Here is a 26,003-nt window from a genome sequence, read left to right on the forward strand (position 1 = left end):
AGCTGAGACAGGCCTGCTGAGACCGACGTGAGATAATAACGTTCCATTAAGGCAGCCACCGTAGACAGACACGAGCTTTTTATGCTGTGGATTTTTTTTTTTATTCAAACCTTACACCTTTACACCGACAAGTCTGCAAAACAACCATACAAGACATCAAATGGGGCGATGCAAAAAGAAGATTACGGTTCTTAATTGTTTAAATTCCTGTTGATAGGGGTAGCTGGGTATTTTAAACTGTATTTTAGCATCCATAAATAGCATTAGATGTACATGCAAAAGTGACCCGTGCTTAGGGTGCAAGACTATAAAAGTGATTCGTTCACCTTGTTTCCCTCTCACTTTTCCTTTCTAGTTTCCTTCCAGGTCTGTAAATGGTTCCTGTTCACCGAGCATTTCCTCCTCCTAACCAGCCGGACCCCACGGGTGTTCCCTCCTCCCTAATTCCATCTTCCCCTCTCTGTCAGGGCTTGGCACCAATAGCCTTCTTTGAAAGTAAATATAGCCTCCTCACCGTGCAAGCCACCAAATTAGAGCCCTCACACTGCGTATCGCCTTAAGTATGACCCTTACATCCACACTTGTTCTTCTCTCTTTCTGACCCTCCTCTGGATGCCACACACAGACATGGTCAGTCCCGGCTTTGCCTGTTTTGTTTAATGGCTACCTCGGTGTCTAATTGTTCACTGTCTTCCTGTCTTTGGCTTCCTAGTGTGCGTGTGCCTCTGTGGTTGATGTGTGAGTTCAGGTGTTGGGGGATTTTGTGTTGGGAAACCGCAGTTGGAGTTTGTTGGGAAAGTTGTGTCATCGCCGCTTATTGGGAGTCCATGTGGAATGATAAAATGGTGTCTGCTCTTTCTGCATGGAATCCAGACTTGAGGGTTTTGCGCTGGGGTGTAGCCCCTCCAGCTGCTTCTGGGTCATGTGACACCAAACTGCGTATTGTTTTAGAGGGCCAAATTGTACAAATGCACACCTGTCTGGATCCAGAAGGCTTCACTTAGACGTTGTTGCAGAGCAGCTCTTAAATGCTGTTCTCTCTTTGGTACACTGACAAGATTTCCTTTTTTGTAGTCTATTTCATGTTACACCATTTGCAATGTTTATTATCTGACGATAATACGATTACAGAACAGCACTGGCTGATTTCCGAGTATTGCACAAGTCATTTTCCAGATAGCTAAACAGCGTCAGGGGATATTTTGACTCAGCGGTGGGGCTGTTGAACACACAGCGAAGACCGCTCGTTCTCAGAAACCAAGCACACCGAGAGAGCCACGAAACCAGAGTCACATTCCAGGTACGTACGTGCAAACCTACATGGCCAATAAACATGATTCTGATTCTTCTCCCCTGTGAAAGTTTCATGCAGGGCAACCAAAAGCACAACCATACGCAGGCTACCAGTTAGCTTAGGTAGCGTAGCCTAATCGCCATGTGGTTGGCTGACTCATTAACATTCATCTGCATGCTGTTAAACATGAGAGGAATCCCACTAGAGTCATTACCAAAAATTACAGAGCTGTGTTTATTTCGAAATAGTTGGAAATATATTTGAGATAATTATCTACATCGTTTTATCGCCAGGCAGTATTACAATGTGACTGTGGTGAAATGGAGCATGAGCCATCCAGAGAGGTGGCGGTGGAAGAGGTGAGCTGAGCATTTGAATACTGCAGGACAATAAAATGCTCCAATGACAGCCTTGGGACTAGGCCACTGGAGCTTGCTGCAAATGAGAATGACACACCACTGGAGCGCTGATTTCACAGCCGCGAGTGAATGATGGCTACAAAATGGGCTCTGCTTTTACATGCATGCGCATGCAGGTCAGGTTTATGTATGTAGAAGCTTATACAGGCCACAGGTTACCTACTTTCCATGCGACGGACCGTGTATGTGTATGCATGTAGATGTACATAATTAAAATGTGGACCATGTAATATGTATCATGTCCAAGTGCTTTCAGACTACGAAGTTGAGTTGTGTGTATACGTGTGCGGTACTCTGCATGTATTATATATGCGAGTGTGAGTGCGCATATCAGAGGAGGGCTTGTGGAAACGTCCTCCAAAGGACCTCTTAGCTTCACAGAGCAAACAGGAAACTGGCGTGTACTGTCTTTCTCACACAGCTCTCTGTTTCTCTTGCTTTCCCGTGTCCTTTTGCAGCTCTCTCACATCGACCAAAAGTGCACCGTTTGATAGCGCACTTGTTAAGCTTTGCGTTCAAGTCTCCACAGCAGCTCATTCTACCCATTTTCTAGAGGCTCACTACCCTCAGTCTCTCTTCTTCTTTTCCTAGCTTCTTCCCCCTGTTTGTTAGCTCTCTGGTTAGACCTCTCCCTTGACAGACCTCAAAAGTCAGTGTAGTGACAGTGGCGCTCTGGATCCTTGTGGAGATCTCCTGTCTCCACCCGAGCCTCCACAGAATCCCTCTTCTACTCATCAGTTCCCAGTCTACAACACATCTTCATCACACACCATCGACTGGAACAGCTCATCCCTGAATGCTAATAAGACTATTGGGGACATGGCCACAGCGGAGTCGGCAAGTGCATATTTCAAAACGTGACACGAGGTACAAAATGCCACACGAGAACTCTGTGAGGACACAAAAATAAATAAAAGCTTTGAAATGAGGCTCTGTGTAGCACAAATAATGCACAACAATACAGGACATGAGAAGAGCAACTGCAATATTTGTTCATATCAAAGCTTACCTTGAAGACAGGGAGAGAGGCATATTTATAGAGGTTACGGATGCACTGAAACAATGCGAAGAGAACGGGTGAGACGGAGAGCATTCTAACGAAGATAACCCAGATCACATTCATTAGTGCACTGAGCTGTGAGGGGCAAAAGGGTGACTAAGACTGGTGGGGGGGGGGCATCTAGGTGACATTACACTCCCTCATTAACTTAGCCTTCAGGGAGAGAGGGGGAGGTCGACGTGCTGACGCTTCACGATAGCAAGTTCGCAGTTATGTGCACCAGCAACCAACATGGCAACAAAGGCCACTTTCCAAAATAAAATGTGTCACAAATCTGGCTCTAAATGCCCACTAGAAAAGAGTTCCTCTTTAAATAACCACTCCATCTAGTTGTAGTCATTAAAGCTGAACTGAGGCCTTGCTACCAAGGTCTACCAGAGGCCCTAATGAGATTCCACCCCCTGCCCATCCCTTCCCAGACATAAGCCCTGCTCCCATAAGCCTCCTCACCTCACAAGCCTCTGTTCCCTGGAGATCTGCTGCTGGGCTGAATGACTATCTGTCACTCTCCATCCACCGTTCTCTGGTCATTAGAAACTTTGGCATAGAGACCGGGTGAAGGTCTGTGGCTTCCCTGAGCAACCAGAGCTCAAAACCTGCCAGCGGGGCACACTCTTCTCTTCTGCACATCTACTGTTTTGCTTCCCTGTTAATCTCAACCCCGCAACCCCCCGTCCCTCACACTCTTATATAAAAACCACCCTGTCTTAATTCAACTCAGTTTCCTTGTGGCGCTCTGTTGCTTCCTTCTCACCTCTCCTGACGTTCTTTTTTACCAACGCGGGCTCCTAAGCTTGCCTGAGGAGTCTATAGGGAGGCCTGAACAGCAGCTGCAAATTCCCTGTGCTCCTTATTAGTTTTCTACTGGCATGTGGCCTCCATTTTGACTCAGGTAGTGGAGGCCACATGCCTGCTGCTGAACGTTTTCAGTTAAAAGATGTGTTGCTGGAATAAGCGCTGAGAAAGCTTCATATGCAGCAAACAGTGGGGGAGGGACGGCAAAAAGTAGCTCACAGACTAAAGGAAAGAGCTTCACAACATGTTTATAGTCCATTACTGACCAAAATAACATGATTTTAACCCAAAAGAAAGTTTACTTGGAAAAAGACAGACCTGGCAAAGTATATTTTTGCTTATAAGGATGAACCTTTGTTTGTATAACGTATGTTTAGCATGTAACAGGAATAATGCTAAGAGAGAATAACTACTGCATACAAAAACAAACTTCCAACATAAGATATTCAAACAAAGACAAGTACAACTCACCTTTGGTTTTCTGTTCAGTGGCCTGTAATAAAAAGGAAAAGCACATTATCTAAAGTCTGTAAACTTAACACAAGTCATGCATTTGACTTCTTTCTAACATCCAAGTCAAAAATGCAAATGTTACTCATCAAAAGGCATGCTGAACACGTCAGTGCTGCAGGGCAGACTGACTGCAGGGCGGCTGTGGAGTCACTTCCAAGACTCTTAGTTCAGATTGTTCAAGGCTTGTTCTTGTTAGTCTGCTGTAATGCTAAATGGTTCATCCTCATCCTCTTTGGCTCAAGGTGGAAGTGAAAGGGTTCATGGGGCTTGTAGTTAGAGAAGAGTGAAATGGGGGGGCACTATTCTTTCACACTCGTATATGGGCGTTTGAGGGCGGCGATCAATCCGCCATTGTGTTGGATGTGCAAGCAAACAGGCTATCAGCGTTGAGACGCAATAGCGGTTGTCTGTCAGTCTGAAATATTGCCATTTTTTTCGGTACTGGTGCGTAGCTATGGTGAAGTGGTGTAGTGCCAGGACCTGCAAGAAGCACCGCCTCATGAACAAATGAAGACGGGAGCTCCAAATATTCGTTTTTTAAATTCCCGAGTCATGAAAAAGCCATTTAGTCTTACTGTAAGAGATGCACCGGTCCACTTTTTTTCAGTTCTGATCCTGACACCTGAATTTGGATACCTGCCGATACAGATACTGACCGATACAGATACCAGAGCTCCTTTTTCTTGAATATTATTATCGCTGTCTACGTTATTGTTGGTGTTGTTTTGTTTTTTCCCCCCCCAGTTGTACCTGGCCAATCACCCCGCTCTCCGGAGCTGTCCCGGTCGCTGCTGCACCCCCTCTGCTGACCCGGGGAGGGCTGCAGACTACCACGTCTCCTCTGACACATGTGGAGTCGCCAGCCACTTCTTTTCATCAGACAGTTCACCAGGGGGGCTTAGCGCGAGGGAGGATCACGCTATTCCCCCCATTCACCCCCCCAGGTGCCCCGACCAACCAGAGGAGGCGCTAGTGCAGCGACCGGGACACATACCCACATCCGGCTCCCCACCCACAGACACGGCCAACTGTGTCTGTAGGGACGCCCAACCAAGTCGGAGGTAACACGGGGGATTCGAACCAGCGATCCCCGTGTGGGTAAGCAACGGAATAGACTGCCACGCCACCCGGACGCCCCGTGAAGTTGTTTTTGTTATTGTGTGTAAGGTTACATGAGGCTTTGGCAAACCACAGAGCACTTCTTATTAAAAGAGCAAAAAATATACAAAAATAAATTACACTGAAATTTCTTCCAAAGCAACGTATTTGAACTGTAGCTTAAGTAGGCTTCACATACAAACAGGTGTAGGAGTGCAAATTGCTATGGCAACTCCTTTATTGTGTTAACTGACATAAAGAGTCAAACTGTGCTTTTTTTTCCCTCTCCAAATTACCCAAAACAATTCAGTGTTTTTACAAAAAGATCTATCCTGTAGTCATTTCAAGTTAAAATACCAGAAAGATTTATGTTTTGCTGGTGAGAGACATAAAACAACACTGACTAAGTGGTGGTCTGTTGCTCCTGACTAACCTAGTGTTCAGGTGTCTGGTGATGTCCACCCTGTCTGGCCTGCAGAACTTACCCTGTTCCCTGAAACCTTTACCCTTGTGTGCTGTCTGCTGTTTGATTTGTTTGTCCTCCGAGCATCAGTTACATCAGATTGTGACACTAAACTGGATGAAGTGGTTGAAGGTTGGATGAAGTGGTGGAAGTCTCTGACAATAAGCTGGATGAAGTAGCAGAAGGTTGGAAGAAGTGATGGAAGGTTGGATGAAGTGGTGGAAGGTTGTGACAATAAGCTGGATGAAGTGGTGGAAGGTTGTGACAATAAGCTGGATGAAGTGGTGGAGGGTGGGATGAAGTGATAGAAGGTTGGATGAAATGGTGGAAGGTTGTGACAATAAGCTGGATGAAGTGGCGGAAGGTTGGATGAAGTGGCGGAAGGTTGGATGAAATGGTGGAAGGTTGTGACAATAAGCTGGATGAAGTGGCGGAAGGTTGGATGAAGTGGCGAAAGGTTGGATGAAGCGGTGGAAGGTTGGATGAAGTTATGGAAGGTTGTGACATTAAGCTGGACGAAGTGGTGGAAGGTTGGATGAAGTGGTAGAAGGCTGAATGAAGTGGTAGAAGGTTGGATGAAGTGGTGGAAGGTTGTGACAATAAGCTGGACAAAGTGGTGGAAGGTTGGATGAAGTGGCGGAAGGTTGGATGAAGTTATGGAAGGTTGTGACATTAAGCTGGACGAAGTGGTGGAAGGTTGGATGAAGTGGTAGAAGGCTGAATGAAGTGGTAGAAGGTTGGATGAAGTGGTGGAAGGTTGTGACAATAAGCTGGACAAAGTGGTGGAAGGTTGGATGAAGTGGTAGAAGGTTGGATGAAGTGGTGGAACGTTGTGTCAATAAGCTGGATGAAGTGGTGGAAGACTGTAAATGTTCTTCACTTGTTGTCCAACGTAAAACCTGTAGCGCAGCTCCAATCTCCACACGTCTGTGTTTCTCCTGAAGAAAAATTTTATCTAAATATTTCTGAGTGCAAAAATCAAAAAGTACTGCTCTCATCTGTCTAGCTCTCCCTCCATTCATGTTTTAAAGACCCAAAACTTCAAGTCTGCACAGGGGAAGAAAGATTAAAATCAGAAAAACAAACAAATAGGACAAATAGAAAGAAAATAATAATGCCAAGTGATTCATTACAATTATTTGTTGGTTTTTTGTCATTTAGCGTCCTTCTTTTCTTGTGAACAGATGCTTTTTTTCTTAAGGTGGTGATGTGCTTTCTTAAACGATAAGACATTTTGTCATCTAATAAATCAAACCCTACAAGTTTTTGCAGTGCTGTGACCGTTTCAAAAAATTTAGTTGCGTCCAGAAAGTAATCAACTACTTTGACAGACCTGCAAAGTTTTATCTGAAAAAACACCGATTTCCTCCAAAGTATACCATACACTGGTTGGTTGGTGGGAACCTGATACCGTGCCGTCTGAGTCAGAACTGTACTACACTTCATCATCATCCACCTTCTCCTGGCTCTTGGTGACAGGCAGGTCCGCCACCGTCTCCTCCCCATCATTCTGCACCTCCTGCCCGGGCACGGCTGCAACAGCTGCCGCCTGCCGGGGAGGTTATGCACACAGCAGCACCACTAACACCATGCACACTGGGTCCCTCTGATACACTTACTACGTCATTTATGGCAATTTTATCTTTCTCCGAGTTACTATGGCGTTTAGGAGACTCCGGGTTTCCATTTGTGGGGGTTTCACTTGGTTCCCCGCAGCCATCGGCCTCGCTACGTTCCCCTGCTTCAGCCGCCTGGGTCAGCAGCTTCTATGTCACTGCACTCAAAACACTTCATACTACCTGAACTTACATATACCACTTCGGCTATGGTCTTAAAATTGCATTATTACATATTTATAATTCATAAAAGCATCACACTATGGAATATGGATCGGTCGTGGACTGGTAACGCCAGTCCGATATCCGATGAGTGAATTAAGTCAGTATCGGCACCGGATATTGATATTGGATCGGACCCAACTGTACTTACTACTATCTCAAATGGAAAATAAGTATCATACAGATGCTTAGGAAATAATGAATATGTTGATTATAGTATGATTAAAAACATTTTTAACACTACAGCCTCAACTTGAAACATAACTTAGACCCAAACAGCAACAGATGTGGGGCAAAACTAGAATTATCACCCATAGCACCACAACTGTAAACGAATTACTCTGAATCAGCCACCCATAGCATAATTAAATAATTAAAGATTTCAATGAGTAAATTCTATGCGTAATAACCAGTCTTGTCTTATCAAGTAAACTTAAATGTTTATGAAGTCAACTGGTGGCCATTCTTCAGTATAACTCAACCACACATTACCAGGCAATCTGTAGACAATCCTTCAGTACACAAAGCTTCAGCTTCTGTTCACAGCACTTGGCTCGGGCTGAGAAACGTAATAGGATGGCATGCGCAGAAAAAGCCGCAATAAAACAACTCAAAAAGTAAATTTGTTTCACGCTAACAAAGCATCTCCTCTCGTGTTTGCGCCTCAGCGTATCAGGGTATGTTTGCACCTCCAACACAATGGCTGATAGAAGTCGCGCAGAACTGTGGGTAGAGCGTGATGTGATGTCACTGTAGGTAAAGGAACATTGGAAATAACATTCCCCTCATGCTCACATGCTACCTCACACATACAAAAAATAAAAATATAACATATTTTGGCCGATGAATATGGGGAACCTAACGGAGCTATTGTATCACAAGACAAGCGCAATATCCTGTTAAGCTCACAATGAGGAAAAGAACTAACCACTGACAAACTCAAGCCGCATAACCTAGAGGAAAAGACCTAACCACTGACAAACTCACGCCGCATAACCTAGAGGAAAAGAACTAACCACTCAAACTCACGCCGCATAAGCTAGAGGAAAAGAACTAACCACTGACAAACTCACGCCACATAACCTAGAGGAAAAGAACTAACCACTCAAACTCACGCCGCATAAGCTAGAGGAAAAGAACTAACCACTGACAAACTCACGCCGCATAACCTAGAGGAAAAGAACTAACCACTGACAAACTCACACCGCATAACCTAGAGGAAAAGAACTAACCACTGACAAACTCACGCCACATAACCTAGAGGAAAAGAACTAACCACTCAAACTCACGCCGCATAAGCTAGAGGAAAAGAACTAACCACTGACAAACTCACGCCGCATAACCTAGAGGAAAAGAACTAACCACTGACAAACTCATGCCTCAAAACCTAGAGGAAAAGAACTAACCACTGACAAACTCACGCCACATAACCTAGAGGAAAAGAACTAACCACTGACAAACTCACGCCACATAACCTAGAGGAAAAGAACTAACCACTGACAAACTCACACCACATAACCTAGAAGAAAAGAACTAACCACTGCCAAACTCAAACCACATAACCTAGAAGAAAAGAACTAACCACTGACAAACTCACGCAGGATAACCTAGAGGAAAAGAACTAACTAACCACTGCCAAACTCAAACCACATAACCTAGAAGAAAAGAACTAACCACTGACAAACTCACACCGCATAACCTAGAGGAAAAGAACTAACCACTGACAAACTCACACCACATAACCTAGAGGAAAATAACTAACCACTGACAAACTCACACCGCATAACCTAGAGGAAAAGAACTAACTAACCACTGACAAACTCACGCCGCATAACCTAGAGGAAAATAACTAACCACTGACAAACTCACACCGCATAACCTAGAGGAAAAGAACTAACCACTGACAAACTCACGCCGCATAACCTAGAGGAAAAGAACTAACCACTGACAAACTCACACCGCATAACCTAGAGGAAAAAAACTAACCACTCACAAACTCACACCGCATAACCTAGAGGAAAATAACTACTGACAAACTCACACCGCATAACCTAGAGGAAAAGAACTAACTAACCACTGACAAACTCACGTCGCATAACCTAGGACTGATCTCACCATGGCTCTTCCTACTGAACCATAAGCATTGTAATTAACTCAAATTAAACCCTGTAAAGGTAAATACTGGAGCAGAGAGATGTGCATCACCTTTTTCTGAGCAGCTTCTTTCTTTTTCTTCTCTTCTTGCTTTTTCCTTTTCTTCTCTTCCATCAAATGGTCCTCTTCTTTTATTCCTTGCTTCTTCTCGCGGCTAAAATCAAAGCAGAAAAAAAGGAAGACTGAGCCGGACACATTTTTAAAATCGCAAAGACTATTTGTGTGAGGAGGACATGAACCTAGGGAGGTAAATCCCTGCCACACTGCAGCCATGTAGCTTGATGATTCCCTCCACAATTGGACAGTTGTGCTGATAATTACAAAAAATAAAAATAAAAATACTTTTAAAATCCATCAACGGCATAGTTGCTAGGTCCAACCCCCCAAAAATAACCATCACAATTACACCATAGCGGTCCCTGTGTCGTGACTGAAATTCAAATAAGAGCCTGTAAAACTTGAAAAGCCAGAAGAAAAAAAAAACGACAACCCTGAAACGCTTAACGAGGCTGATCTCAAATGTGGCCCAGGAAAGAACCTGGATCTCGGAACCGAAATTACACTAACCAGCAAAAAATAAACAAACAAAAAAAAAAACAAAACAAAACTTCCTAAGAAACACTGTGCTGCAATCAGTTACTCACAGAAATTCAATTCTCTGGGTGTCCAGTAGTGATGCACGGGTCACGGTTTTTAATACCCACACCCACCCAACCTGTTACAAGAGCCAATCTGCTCCGCCCGACCTGCTAAAATATGCATTAATTAGACACCCAAACCGCAAACCTCCAAGGTTAGCCTAGGCTACAGCAAAGTGAGCAGCGTTGCACTATATCGTTTTTGGGCTGGTTGCTCAGCATAATACTCTGGCTGACATGCATAGCCTGTTGTATATTAGCCTAACAGAGTCTGGGTCTAGGCTACTAGCCTGTTGTATATTAGCCTAACAGAGTCTGGGTCTAGGCTACTAGCCTGTTGTATATTAGCCTAACAGAGTCAGGGTCTAGGCTACTAGCCTGTTGTATATTAGCCTAACAGAGTCTGGGTCTAGGCTACTAGCCTGTTGTATATTAGCCTAACAGAGTCAGGGTCTAGGCTACTAGCCTGTTGTATATTAGCCTAACAGAGTCTGGGTCTAGGCTACTAGCCTGTTGTATATTAGCCTAACAGAGTCTGGGTCTAGGCTACTAAATAAACAGACCAATTGTTCCAAACGGTGTTCTTGTTTTGTTTTTGTTTTTTTCCCTCCCAATTTTTCTCCCAATTGTACTTTGCCAATTACCCTGCTCTTCCGAGCTGTCCCGGTCTCTGCTCCACCCCCTCTGCCGAGCCGGGGAGGGCTGCAGACTACCACATGCCTCCTCCCATACATGTGGAGTCCCCAGCCGCTTCTTTTCACCTGACAGTGAGGAGTTTCACCAGGGGGACGTAGTGCGTGGGAGGATCACGCTATTCCCCCCAGTTCCACCTTCCCCCTGAACAGGCGCCCCCAACCAGAGGAGGCGCTAGTGCAACAAACAGGACACATACCCACATCTGGCTTCCCACCCGCAGACACGGCCAACTGTGTAGGGATGCTCGACCAAGCCGGAGGTAATGCAGAGATTCGAACCGGTGATCCCCGTGTTGGTAGGCAACGGAATAAACCGCCACGCTACCCGGACGTCCTGGTGTTCTGTATTGTTGAACAGCAGCAAAACAAGTAACCCTTCATAAATGACATGAACTCTGTCTCTCTCTCTCACACACACACACGTCTCTCTCTCCCGTGGGCACACACACATCCCTCGCGGCTCGCGCACACACACACACAACCTCTTCTTTCTGTCCAAAAAAAAAAAAAAGCGTTTTGGCAGTGTAAACAAAACCTATGGATACCATCCATTATCCAAACCACTTATCCTGCTCTCAGGGATGCTTGAGCGTATCCCAGCAGTCATTGGGCGGCAGGCGGGGAGACACCCTGGACAGGCCACCAGACCATCACACACACACACACACACACACCTGTGGGAGGAAACCCACACAGACACGGGGAGAACATGCAAACTCCACACAGAGGACGACCCCCAAGTTTGGACTACCCCGGGCTCGAACCCAAGACCTTCTTGCTGTGAGGCGACCGCCCTAACCACTGTGCCACAGTACGGCACGTAGTGAAAGTAAGTCTGCTAATAAAACTATAGAGGGGATATCGGCTAGCCTGTTCCTAGAGATGCCACTGAGGGGGGAAAGCTTGTAAGGGAAGCCTCAACTCGCTACAACACATGCATTGACCAAAACCACAATCGCAAATTGATGCTAAAGCTGTTTGCACGCGTTAATGTGTTTGAGAGACAGAGAGAGAGACACACACAGACAGACAGAGAGACAGACAGACAGACAGACAGACAGACAGAGATGATGCACAGCCTAGCCTATAGCACGTAATGTTTCTGTAAGCCATTTATAACTTACTCGCAGCGCTGCTTTGTGGCTTTTTGACCAGCCCGCCCGAACCCGTGATATCTTCTAGTAAGCCTACCCAAACCCGCCCGACCTGCGGGTCGACCCGCGCATCACCAGCGTCCGGCCGTTCAAAAATTTGAGTTGGCACGTGGACTCATAATACGCTGTCCCGATCTACCAATCTCACGTCATTTTATTCAGGACCATCACACACAACAGCTAGCGTAACAGGAAGTGAACTGCAAAACAGACACGTGCATTTTTGAAGCTTTACACTTAACCTATTGGGTTCTGTGTCAGAAAAGTCAATGACAGCCCAATAAAGTCGTTGTGATAGTCATAACCCACTGGACACAAGCCCAGCAGCCGCTGGCCACTTGGACAGGTAGAAGAAGAAGTGCCTTTCTTATGAGGCACGCTTGTTTGGCATGATGGTCGGGTGATACGGCCAAAACATTTTATCATGGTATATGTAATATTATGTATCACAGTATAGTCATTTCCAGGGCAAAACTGTTTACGGCTTCGTCTTGAGGTGGTAGAAGAGGGTGCTTCTTCACGCCTCTCCCCCATGTCGCTGTCACATGGAAATCACACGCACGAGTAGTTCTGCCCACTGATTTGCAACACAGAGACAGACACACTAAAGACGTACTCGAGGGACATGCTACCGCAGTGGCGACGGTACAGCCAGATCTCTGTGTGGACAAATGTGTAGGCGCTGCCATAACGCCCGACCCAACCGATCATAACGCAGAAGACCGAGCGAGTGCGTGTTGAATCTGCAGGTCTGTGGGGGTTCACTGAAAAAAAAAGAGAAGGCGGCCTTGCAGGTGATGGGTTTTTTTTTTTTTGGCATTGCCTCAGCCCAGACAAGGTCTTGCTTCACCACTCTTCACATCCTACTCACCACAAAGTGACAGGCATTGTGTTATTGTGGTTCAGATCACAACAAAACAACAACCGCCAGACTGTCAAGTCATGCCGGTTTGCACAGCCCTAAATCAAGAGTTCCAGTCTCCGAGGGTTGTACATGTCCACGATGAGAAATGGGTACATGCAGACCGCATCACACACTAAAGCCCAATTTATGCTCCAAATGTCGGCTAGCAGACATTTGTCTGCTAGCCGACATTTGGAGCATAAATTGGGCTTAAGGGATGACACCCTCGTTTGTTACATCCCTGCTTAGGTTGAAGAAAAACCTTTTCAGGGAAAAAGCGAGAGACCTCAACACGGAGGGATCCTTCTACCAGGACGGACAAGTGCTCAAGAACCGCTGAGCAGGCTTAACTTAAAATCCCATTTAAAAAGATCCCAGTACCCTCCGTTTTAACCAATATTTGGGAGCATTATGACCGTAAAGAGAACTTTTCGTGAGCCCCTCTTGCTCCTCAGCGAGGACACGTCCGCCACCTCCTGCAGCCCCTCCAGTTCTGTCGAAATGCTGGTGTGTGCAATGACTTGACTCACTGTCGTTACTGCGCCGCCGAACAATGTTGAATATCTTGCTGGTCAAACTACAACTTCCAGCACTCTAGACGCTGCGATGCGTATTACCGCCCTCCAGGGTCAACAGTCATCACCGCCTCACGTGGTCTTCCTTGGGTTGTGCCAAAAAAATCATACAGAAAAAACAATTTAATAAAAAATGTTAACAGAGTTTCAGTGTTTCTAATAATTGAACTGATCTCAGTCAAACAACTAGTTTTTTTTAAACACAGAAAAAAGCTACAGCGACTACTGACCAGAGGAAGACTCTGGACTCAAGACTCCCGACTGCTTTTCTTGCTCGAAACCTGCACATTTGTAATTGAGGAGCACGTCCGTTCTAATTTTTTTCCCATTATTTTGATTGAGAGACTTTATTGATCCCCGTGGGGAAATTCCTCTCTGCATTTAAGCCATCCTAGCTGTGTAGCCGGGAGCAGCGGGCAGCCGCCGTGCAGCACCCGGGGACCAACTCCAGTTGGTCTTGCCCTGCCTCGGTGAGGGCACAGACAGGAGTACTGACCCGAACATGCATGTCTTTTTGATGGTGGGGGAAACCACAGCACCAGGAGAAACCCCACCGCAGACATGGGGAGAACACGCAAACTCCACACAGAGGACGACCTGGGACGACCCCCAAGGTTGGACAACCCTGGGGTTCGAACCCAGGACCTTCTTGCTGTGAGGCGACAGCACTAACCACTGGGCCAGCGTGCTGCCAAATATTTTGGTTTTGCTTCATGCAAATGGGCACATTTGTTTCCAAATCACAAAAACACAATTCCAGTAGCTATCGTATCTGCTATTTCGTAAAGTATTTTAACAGCTAGGCTACTAGTATAGTTAAAGATTTTGTTTCAGTGAGTACAAAAAATTACAAACATACATTGTGTTTACTTAAAGGGATGCTTCTGAATTTGTTTGATTTTTTTTAATAATAATAATCATAATCATAATAATGATAGCAATGCATTTTATTGTGGGAGCCTTTCAGAGCACACAAGGACACCTTACAGAAGACCGTAAAAAACCAGCAGCACTATCAAACAGCATTATCGGACAGCATAAAGTCAAAACAAAGCAGGTAGACAATAAAAAGTTAACAGAACAGATAAATATAAAATCCTCATCTGCACAAAACTCAATGAGGCGTGGATCAGACTGAATATGCCAGTTTGAAAAGGTGCGTTTTGAGATGGGATGTGAAGGTTGAAAGAGAGTCAGTGTTGTGAAGGTCTTGTGGGAGAGAGGTCCATAGGCGGGGGCAGAATGACTGAAGGCTCTAGACCCCATGGTAGTGCAGCGGGCTGATGGTGTAGTGAGTTGGAGAGCAGAAGAGGCTCTGAGAGTGTGGGAGGGCGTGTGGATATGAAGGAGTTCAGAAAGATATGAAGGAGCTGGGTTATTAAGGGCCTTAAAGGTGAGGAGCAGGATCTTGAAGAAGTCAGTACGGTATTTAACAGGGAGCCAGTGGAGCTGCTGCAGAAGAGGAGTGATGTGATCTATGGAAGGAGTTCTGGTACTGATACGGGCAGCTGGATTCTGGACCAGTTGAAGTTTATGAAGACACATGAGGGGAAGACCCAAGAGGATAGAATTACAGTAGTCAATACGGGACATAACCAGGGTGTGAGTGAGTATGGCGGTGCTGTTAGGTGTAAGTGACGGGCGAAGACGATTAATATTGGGTAGGTGGAAGTATGCAGGCCGAGTAACATTGCTGATGTGAGCTTCAAAAGATAATGCGCTGTCCAGGATGACACCCAGACTCTTAACCTGAGGCGATGGAGGAACTACAGAATTGTCAATAGTCAGAGAAAAACTATTTTTATTAGCCTTTTCTAATTTCCAAAAGAGCTATTGTGTTAAACAGTTCAAACAGAAAGAGAATTTCATTCCTTACTCTACTGTTCTGTATTATGTTATATTATAATTATATTATTATATTGTTCTGCATTATTATTATTATGTTATAATTATATTATATTGTTCTGCATTAGTATTATTATGTTATAATTATATTATATTGTTCTGCTTTAGTATTATTATGTTATAATTATATTATATTGTTCTGCTTTATTATTATTATTCATTGGGAGTGATGAAGAAGGACAGGATGAGGAACAAGTATGGACGGGTTGGAGACAAAGCAAGAGAGACAAGATGGAGATGGTTTGGACATGTGTGGAGGAGAGATGCTGGGTATACTGGGGGAAGGATGCTGAATATGGAGCTGCCAGGGAAGAGGAGAAGAGGAAGGCCAGAGAGGAGGTTTATGGATGTGGTGAGGGAGGACATGCAGGTGGCTGGTGTGACAGAGGAAGATGCAGAGGACAGGAAGAAACGGATGATCCGCTGTGGCGCCCCCTAACGGGAGCAGCCAAAAGTAGTAGTAGTAGTAGCAGACTCTATTGTTCTGCATTAATTGCTGTAATCCTTCTTGACTTTTCATCTTTTTTCCTGCAGCAAAACCATCCCTCCAAAATTTGACAGAAACAGTATTTTTTTGTTAAGAAAAAAAATGTGATTGTCTGATAGGAGAATTTTAATCACGGTAACATCTTCAGATCAGCGTGAGCAATGCCCCTTAAAGGGAGACGTTCATGATTTTCAACATTATCTTATAATTTTTATGTTGTAGGGATAACACTCCATTAGCTGCCATAATACTGAGCAGTCTTCAGTCTTCTCTGAATTGCTGCCAGAACTGTGAAGGAAGAGTCTGCCAGGGACAATCTGGAGCTGTGTGTTTATATGACATTCAGTAGCATTCATTACAGCAGCTGTATGTAGCACTGTGACCCACTGACACGAGCAGCAAACCAGGAAGTAAGGGCTGTTTTACATTCATGGATTGTCCACCACTGACGTCGCTGGGAGACACTTTTCTGCAGCAGAAGACTGCTCGGTATTATAGCTCCTAATGGAGACCTAATGTTTAAAACCAAAACAACCCCGATCATTTCCTTCTACGTACTGAGCTCAAAATCACTTTTAGTCACCTTAAATTCAGCAGTGGCTCGCTTAGAACTAGGTGAGGACAGCTAGACAGAGACATGTACCTTCAATACAAGCCTCAACAAAGCAGCGCAGTGGAGTGAGGAACATATTCATTATACGCTCCAAACATTCTACAATCAAACTGCTATGACTGGATAGCTATTGAAAGAGAAGAAGAAAGCCACTTGTTATTTTGTCATTGTACAGGTTACAACCAATGTGTTTCTCTGCATGTAACCATCCTTTTGTATCGGAGCAGTGGGCAGCTGCAGCGCCCAGGGACCAACTCCAGTTCTTCTTTCCATTGCCTTGCTCAGGGATACAGGCAGGACACACCCAGAGGAAACCCACGCAGACGCGGGGAGAACATGCAAACTCCACACAGAAAGGACCTGGACTGGCCTGGGGTTCAGACCCAGGACCTTCTTGCTGTGAGGCAACAGCGCTAACCACTGCGCCGCCGTGCCGACCGAAGGAAAAAAGAAGACCCATCTCCAGAGTTAATCTCGGCACTTGGCTTTCTTTCACATGCCGTCCTGTTATTACCAGACTAGTTTGGATCAGGGAACTGAGCACCTGCCTTGTGGAGGAAGGAAAAACTGTTAGCCTAAGCTTCTGCTGCAGCACTTGGAGCCAACTGATTCCAAAGACCGGCACTGGAGAGGACGGGAGCGCTATAAATAGAGCCTATTTATAATTGGGCTGGAGTCGAGCTTGTGAGCCTGAGATTAGTTGGATGCGAAATTTTTTCGCGCAAAGACACACCATCGTACTCCTTACCACTGGCTCATGTCATAAATATTTATTTTTGAAAGCCAAGAGGCTGGGTCTGAATGCTGCTGGTGCAGCTGACCTGCTAAAAATAGCCACCACTGCTCCATTCAAAGGCATCAGTGGGCCCCGTGTCACGTAGGATCAGGCGATAAAAGACATACTCTGGTTAATGTGAGTTGCTGTCGGCCTCTGAACTGTTTGGGGGGCGTGAGTGCAGAGCAAAGCGTCAAAATGATTTCAGTTTAAGAAACATTTGGTCCCCAAGCAATGGAAAGGGAGAACCTCTCTCTGGCCAGGCTGCCTTCTCATTTCCAAACATGTTCTTGGCATGGAGATAGGAAGGTCCTCTGGCACCAGGAGTGCTGACTGGTGGTACGAGATTAAGGGGGAAGGATACTCGGATGCCGTGGTATCCCAGGTAAATTTAAGTTTAAAACAATGACAAGCCGATTTAGTATGGCGATCAATCAAGCCACCACTATAACCCAAGCCGCTCCCTCACAAACTAATGACGGATGTTATGAAAATAAAAGGCATTTCTGGGGGATTTCTTATACAGAATGATATAACGATACACAATTGTTTGGGGGAAATGTCATCCATTAAAATTTTTTTTAAAAAAACATGCCAAAAGGGCAGCATTTATGCAGCATTGATTATTTTCAAGCCGCAGAAGTAGGCTAAGCTACTTCAATGTCGGGGGTTTGGAGTGGGGGACCGGAGTCAGAGTCAATGTGAAGGACGCAAGTCTGAGCTAAGCGCCAATGTGGAATTACACCCTCCTGTCAGAACAGGATTAGAGGTCGGCGTCCCTCTTAAAACCAGACACTCACTTTGCTGACAAAGGAAGCCCCCCCCCCCCAGAAAAAGACGATGAGCGAGACTAAGGACAGAGCAATAAAAGCAGGTTTCAGACAGCACACTAGCAATGGAGCAGAGATAGAAAGGAAGGACAGCCAACGAGTGCAACGTTGTATAAATCCTGTTGTATCCAGCCGCTACTGTGCTGCGCTGTGAACATGCAAAAGTGCATCGGTTCCATGCATTAAGGCACGAGTGAACAGGCTGGGGGGTTGGTTCATACATGTACATGGGGGGTGGGGTGGGGTGGGGTGGGGTGGGGTAGACGGCAGTCACCGGGCACAGGGCCAGGAATGCCAGCGCTGCAAGACAAACAAGAGCACAGAAAGCCCTGGGGAGGACGCTCGCTAGCAACTGCAGCAGCAGCTACCTTGGCAACGGCACAACGTGCAGTCCCCTCTGGTCCTCCACACAATCGCACGTTAGGATGGAAAAGCTTCCCAAATCTCCTGAAAACAAACTACATCAGACAAATCATAGCGTCTAGCTGGTACTTACATTCACAATACCACAAAAAAAAAAAAAAACAGACACTAAAACACCATCAGGGAACTTTATTTTTGCTTTAACGTACCATCGTCATTAAATCCACTTTGTCCGTGCACTATGATGGCTAAGCGAGAACGACAATCAGTGTTCAGATCAGTTCCCCGGAAGCTTGGTTTTCGCTGTGCATTTTGTCTGCCACCGGGAACAAAACCTCTCGGGAAATGTAAGAATTGCTTTACGGCACATGTACAAGTACAGCAATTTTACTTGACCTTGTCTGTCAACATAACTCCTCTTCTTCCACGATAGTCTTTTGAGCTACGACTTGTAAATAAATGCACGGACCCTGTTGCTAGGCTATGAAGAGAAGAAAAAGCCCCTCTTTTTTTTTTGGCAACAGTTGACATAAAGGTGTTGCCAAAATTCAGTTACCTCGTGCTCCTTTAAGACCAAAAAACAACCAAAAAAACAGTGAGATTAGTCCTTCATTTGTGTTAAAGAGATTTAAAATTTGCTAGGAAAGCACTGACAAATCCATGCGTAAAGAGGATTTCACTCACTGAAGTACTTGAAGCAACTCTCAGTGCTGTCATCTAATGCTCTCTGACCCAGGCCAATGACAAGGAAATATGTTTCGGCCAGTCTTAGTACCGGCCCGCTGATCTTGTGTGTTCATACGCTTCACTCCTGGCACTCTGGTCAGCTCCTAAAATAAAACTTGTATGGACAAAATTCAACAGCAGAGCCTCAGTCCAATGCCTGTCGACTGTTCTGCCAGTATTGGGAATACTTTTACCTGAGCCTGGTCGACATTCTATTGGTCTAATAGATCAGAGAGTCTCCCCCACAAATGTGTAATAAGACTCTAATCACACAGCACTCACACGGTTTCCACATTTGTCCTCATAAAACAAAACGTTGAGCAGTTGTGTTGAGTAATAGCCTATACACGAAGGGAAGATCATATAAATGAGCTAAATTAAGACTGATCGTCTTGAACAGATTTTTATTGCAGGAATGGGCAATTAGGAAAGTTTTTATAGTGGCATTTAGGTAAAAATACTGCCAACAGCCTGACACTCAATTACTGAGAATAAAATTTTGATCAACATTAAAGGGTAGGCTTTCTGTGAGCAGCCCAAGTTACGGAAGTAGATTTTCCCCAGCCAAAGACGTACCAACTACCTGACTTACAGAGAATATCCATAGGCTAGTAAAAATGGCACTGGTAAGTGGCAGATAGCATTCTTCTTTCATTAATTGAAAAAAATACTCTCTCTCGAACACGCTCAGCAGTGGCATGTCACAGAACACCGTGTCATTGTTTTCATTTAAGACATCAGCTAACCATCTGATTAGTGACACCAAATAATCCCACAAACCAAATGACACAATCCAGCACAAGGCCCTTAGCCTTGCAATCTGGCACTATGCAAAAAGGCTGTCGAGAGTGAACTCAATGCAAGGCTATGACCTAAGCTGTATAGTAATCAGAGCATTAAGTGGCCTCTTTTTGTTATCAAGCCCCCTTTGACGCCTCCCTGTGAATACACTGCCTCTTTCACAGGCTTGGGTGCTGACAGGGGCCCCTGACCCAGTGAGGAGAGGAAGAGCCCCCACCAACGCAAATCTCTTCATTCCCTGCCAGGGCCAGACCCAAATCAGGAACACCAATACATTAACACAACCAGGGGGCCTCATGCTTACCTCACCGTGCACTTTCCGTGCATCGGAGTGTCAGTATTCTCAAATGTGCACTGCGCTGTCCCGCAAGAGCGTGTGGCACATGTCGGGCGGTATGGTGGGCAGAGTAATAACAGCCATCCTAGGTGAGGGAGTATAGGGAGTGTTCATACATGTGCCATCGTATGATTCAGTTCTCTAACATAACTATACTTCAGCGAGGTAAAACCCTGCATTAGTTGGCTTTCAACTAGTGTTTGTGGTGCAAAGTATGTGACTGTGCAGTTAATTCAGAATCCTAACAAGCAGCCCAAGGTTAAGTCTATGCAAGCAAACACCGGTTGGTAGATGGGGAAAAACAGGGTCCCCCCGTACCTCAAAAAATTGACAACACTGGAGCCCCCCTGCAACCAGAACTAGACGCCTCCAAGTATTCCTTTGAAAATACATGAAGGTCATCTACCATAACACTGCTCAAGAGATGCCGAGGAGCATACGGCTACGACACAGGCATGCGGGTCGTGCAGCGGTAAGTGGACGTCTGAAACATAAAAGTGCAGCCGGAATTTGAGGCACATTTGAGAGTTTTAGTTGTTCCAACTCGGCTCTCGAACGCACTTGGCCTCAGCCGGGGAGTGAGGGCAAACTCACACGGCGTTACCCCCCCCCCCCCGGCTTAACCCTGCATTCTGCAGAACCGGCGTGCTTTCTGCAGCGAGCGAGTCGCTTCGGCGCCGGTGCAACTAAGCGTCCGGCCGGTGACAACCAGTCCCGGAGGCTCCGCAGGCTGCGCCGCAATCCTCCCAGCTGCACGGTGCACACAGCGGCCGACGCTAGCTCGCTGGCTACCCGCCCACCCCGGCCAGCCGCCCGCCCCGGCCAGCCGCCGGCCGAGGAACCGTGCAGAATTCACGCCGCCCACCCCGGACAACCGTCCGTGCACATAACGCCGTAGTTACGCGTTTATAGCGCGCCGCTGCCGGACGACCACCGGACGCCTCGACGGCCAGAGGCGCGACGTCAAAGCGGATTAAACGACCGAAAACGTTCTTTTTTTTTAATCGCCGGGACCAAAATGTCGCAGGAGCCAAGTTAAGCGACGTCAGTTTCTTTGCACATTCTCGCCGCCGTGGAGCCGTTACCGAGCAGCCGCGAGTCGTGTGCGAAGTCGGCGCACTTGCGCCGCGGAGAGTCGGGAGTTCCTACCGTTCAGCGTTCAGCGGGCTCTCGTTGACGGCGGTGCCTTTGCAGCCATTTTGTAGTAACTGAGCGCAGCAGCGAGATCGCTTGAATCGGTGGTGACGGAGAGGGGAGGAGGGGAGGGGAGGGGGGAGGCTCCGCCGGACCACGTGATCTTCAATAACAAACACACTAGTCCCACTTTGCCCTACGCTCCGCCCGAAGCCGTTGCCATGACAACAGCAGTCCCCGTCCTCTTTACGGAGCTGCCAGGCGCTCAAACTCACGGCTGTCGGACACGGCGCGTTCCCCGCGGCTGTCACTCTATTAATAGCCCCAAAAAAAAAACCGCTGCATTTTGTCACACGTGTGAAGCCCGCACGCTCTACTCCCGCCAACAGGGGGCGCGATGTAGAAGCGTACTGACCGCAACCCGACGTAAACGAGGGTATCCCTCTTTTTTTCTTCTTCTTCTCATTTTTCTCCCCAGTTTGTACACAGCCAGTTGCCCCACTCTTACCAACATCCGGGTCCCCGCCCGCAGACGCGGCCACTTGCGTCTGTAGGGACGCCCGACCAAGCCGCAGGTAACACGGGGATTCGAACCGGCGACCCCCATGTTGACGGGCCGCTACGCTACCCGGGCATCCCAAGTGTCTCCCTCTCGGTGCTTTATTCCACCGCCTCTGACGGATCCGGTTTAGTTTTAAGACTCACCACCCTGCAAGTAGCCCGGAAGCTGTCTCATTAAACTGCACGAGGAGCCACACTGACCACTGGTGAACACACACGCATATACACACGCACATACACACGCACACACGCACGCACGCACACACACGCGGTTCTGCTTAGCTTCAGGGAAGGTAGCGCAACAAACTGGACTTACATACGTTCACAAAAATCAGCCGCAACGAGGTGCCGGCTGCGGTATCCGCCCTGGCTGCGCAAGCGAAAAGAGAACAAGAGAACAACATTCACACGTGTAAATATCTGACCCGCTCCTGCACTGTGCTTCACTTCTCGCCTTGGCTTATCTTTTATGCCCAAGTCTGTGTTTTATTGTTTTTAAATGATTTTATCTCTATTGTTTCCCCTGTTTTTGATCTAAGCATTTTGAGCTGCATTTTATATACGAAATGTGCTATACAAATAAGGTTTATTATTGCTATTATTATTATTACACTGTAGCGAATTTGGGGGACAACGCAACCACAGGAACTGCCGCGGCCGGGACGCGAACCCGTATCGCCCGCACCGCAAGAGACATCGCTAACCGCTAGACTAAATGATCAGACCCGCCAATCAGCGGCCAGCGTGTCTTGTTATCCATGCACGTTACAATACTTTCCGCGTCACCTAACTTTCGTCATCAGAGGGCGTCCGCATAGGGTCTCCGCGGACATCCGCGTAGCTTCAATTTAAAGGCGCAACTGCGCATGCGCTGGTAAACAAACATGGACGCCGACGCTTCACCGAGAAGATCCAGCGGCTAAACAGCGTAAAGTTGCAGCTGATCTTTCCGCCACATTGGCTGGAGCTCGGTTTGTTCTCCGTGTTGGACCCGTTCCCCAGTGCCGCGGGCCAGAAAAATCAAATTTGGCGGCGGACGTCCGAAGATACTGACGGTGCTTTTCCTCGTCCGCACTTCCTGCACCAACGTGCTGAACTGCCCTTCCTTGGTGCTGGTGTGACTGAGCGGCCGCACGCACCATTTTCTTGCTCTCCGCTTTTTTCTTTTTTTCTCCGGTTGTGCTACATACAAGAAACAAAGCCGCTCTTCTTCTTCTTCCATGTCGCCATTTTGCCCGGAAATACGTAACGCCGATCTACTGCGCGTGTGCGAAACGCGTACTAATGTAAACAGAAGTACGACGCGTCGATAACGCAGTCCGCGGAGTCCGCGTCGCTCTGGACTGGTGTATATCCAGCCCCTTAGGGAAGACCTGATATTCCCTGTCAAATGAGGGGGAAAACCCCCCAAATGTGTTTAGAGTGCCTGCCAGTCCAAATATGTCACCACTAGTTGAGCAGATCGGAGCTGACTAAACACCCATGCTTTTGTCTCAATTGCAGCCGTTGAGGTCCAGTCTAATAAGAATCTATTCTATTAAGAATCGGGGACACTTCATTTGTCATTTCACTTCATACACTTACATACATGATTTTGTAGCGAATTCGGGGGGGCAGTCCGGGACGGTCGCCACAGCCGGGACGCGAACTCGTATGTGACACTCCGCAAGCAACAACGTTAACCAGTCGACCTGTTAGTCGAGCGGTCAGCGACGTCTCCCGCGGCGCCGGCGATACAGGTTCGCGTCCCGGCCGCGGCAGTTCCTGTGGTTGCCCCCCCCCCCCAATTCGCTACAATATGAGACGAGATGCCATTTCTCCCAGCCCACAGCAGTACAACACGAAAACACATCCAAAAACTACAAGAGCACACATACGCAAAGTAACTCATATATTAGCGTGAGGCGAACACACCAGACAACATCAACTGGTGGAAACTGACTGGCAAACCACTGGCCACGCGCACTGCAGTGGTGCTGCACTTTAACTGGCCCTGGCTTTTACGCTTATGTTTTCTTTTTTGCTTATCCTTAGCTTGGTATCTTAATTGGTAAGTGAATGAGGTATGTATTTTAGGTATCATGGCTGCACATACTGACTAATCATGGCCATGACTGCGCTATGATTGTCTGTGATTGTTGTATTTGTCTTATTTGTACACGGTACAAATGAAGTTCCTCACGGAAAATAAAGTCATTTGAATTGAATTGAATGTGCATGAGAAATTATGACTCTGATTACTAAACGGCATGACAGCTGCCACATGCTTGCAATTAAAGAACCATCTGTAGTAGTTACAACCGCAAGGATTACCATAGTGATATGTATTACAACAGAATTATTCAGTCTATACGATGATGGAATGCAAAGGAAGACATGTGAGAGAGGTAAGGAGGGGACACTAATCATGGACATCATTGATGAATGTACCATGTGTCATGGCTATAGAAATAAACAATACGTTGCCCACTGTGTGTGTATTTTCATGTTTGTGTATATATATATATATATATATATATATATATATATATATATATATATATATATATATATATATAATCCAGTGAGTCAAGTAAATTGTTTATGAGACAGTACAAGCCTGTTTCATGCCATAAGCAGTCATCAGCTGTCAATAAAGCTGCTCGGGAAAGGACATACCATTTACTGCCTCGTCATGCACATCACGTGCACACTGTCCAATGGGGAAGGGAGAGGTGCGACATACAAAAATTAAAAAACACGTGATCGCTAACGGTTTTGAATGTTTGAACGTCGAACCTCCGTTAGCATTCACGTCTTTTTGAATTTTTGTAGTATGTCGCACCTCTCCCTTCCCCATTGGACAGTGTGCACGTGATGTGCATGACGAGGCAGTAAATGGTATGTCCTTTCCCGAGCAGCGTTATTGACAGCTGATGACTGCTTATGGCATGAAACAGGCTTGTACTGTCTCATAAACAATTTACTTGACTCACTGGATTATTTTGCTCCTGATTTGTTGAGCGCTTTCCCTACCTTGACTGTTTCTTTATATATATATATATATATATATATATATATATATATATATATATATACGGGTTCAAGTACGACCGTGGCTCTTGGGAGTGCGGAATCTGACCTTGTCGCCTCCAGCATGGATGTTAGTATTGATCAGTGGTCACAGCTAGTCAATGTGAGAAGCAATCCTATCTGAGAAATTCAATTATGACCCAGGCCGGCTGACCTGTCTGACTAGGGGCTAAAGTTCAATGTTCATATTGTTACTATATCAACCAGATCCTACGGGAAACACGGGGGGGGGGTAAACCAAAGTGTCATTTGATACAAGGAGAAGGAGGTCTCTCAGAGACAGTGTGTACTGATCTAGTTCAAATATGTCCTATTTTTGAACATATGACCACAGCTGGCATTTAATAGGCTCATAGTTTACAAGGTTTGGATACATGCATAGAGGTGTGTTTGCGCACACCAGATGGGAAATTTTACTCTTCATAGTCAAGAAAAGGACTCAAAATTTCCTGTAGGGTATAAGCATAAGAAATGTATTTTTCACTATCTGTTAAATTCAATTAAATATAATCTGCTTCCTTTGAAAGGATGTGATGGATGAATGACGTTTTCTGTGCAAAGAAGCCGAGTCATAGAAAAGATAGGGGGAAGAGAAGAGCAATGATATTCAAGTTCAAGTTCACTTTATGGTCATATTAAAATATAAGTACAATGTACCTTCAAATGCAATGAAATGCATATGCCTTGGCTCTCTCAGCCCTTAAAATCTATATATAAGGACATAATAAATAATAACAAAAACAATATATCAGAAATCCCACAAAATAATAAATCAATTTATGTAAGGCTCCTACTGTTC

At 46.0% G+C, this 26,003-nt stretch overlaps 1 protein-coding gene and 1 long non-coding RNA gene across 2 annotated transcripts in view; one reads left to right on the forward strand and one right to left on the reverse strand.

Moving 5' to 3' along the window:
* Window positions 1-21,623, reverse strand: part of LOC130119280 (trinucleotide repeat-containing gene 6C protein-like) — a 79,579-nt gene extending 57,956 nt beyond the window's left edge. The window contains exons 1-3 of the mRNA XM_056287732.1: window positions 21,587-21,623; window positions 9,686-9,788; window positions 4,040-4,061 (exon numbers count right to left, since the gene is read on the reverse strand). Coding sequence (XP_056143707.1) covers window positions 4,040-4,061; window positions 9,686-9,748 — 85 coding nt within the window. The 5' untranslated portion in view covers window positions 9,749-9,788; window positions 21,587-21,623. The remainder of the gene's footprint in view (window positions 1-4,039; window positions 4,062-9,685; window positions 9,789-21,586) is intronic.
* LOC130119281 (uncharacterized) lies at window positions 1,184-5,254 on the forward strand. The gene is made up of 3 exons (XR_008810834.1): window positions 1,184-1,300; window positions 1,588-1,653; window positions 4,826-5,254. It is a non-coding gene; the product is annotated as an uncharacterized LOC130119281 (long non-coding RNA).
* Window positions 21,624-26,003: the final 4,380 nt, after the last annotated feature.

This window comes from Lampris incognitus, chromosome 10 (assembly GCF_029633865.1).
Source record: "Lampris incognitus isolate fLamInc1 chromosome 10, fLamInc1.hap2, whole genome shotgun sequence".
Lineage (NCBI taxonomy): Eukaryota > Metazoa > Chordata > Actinopteri > Lampriformes > Lampridae > Lampris > Lampris incognitus.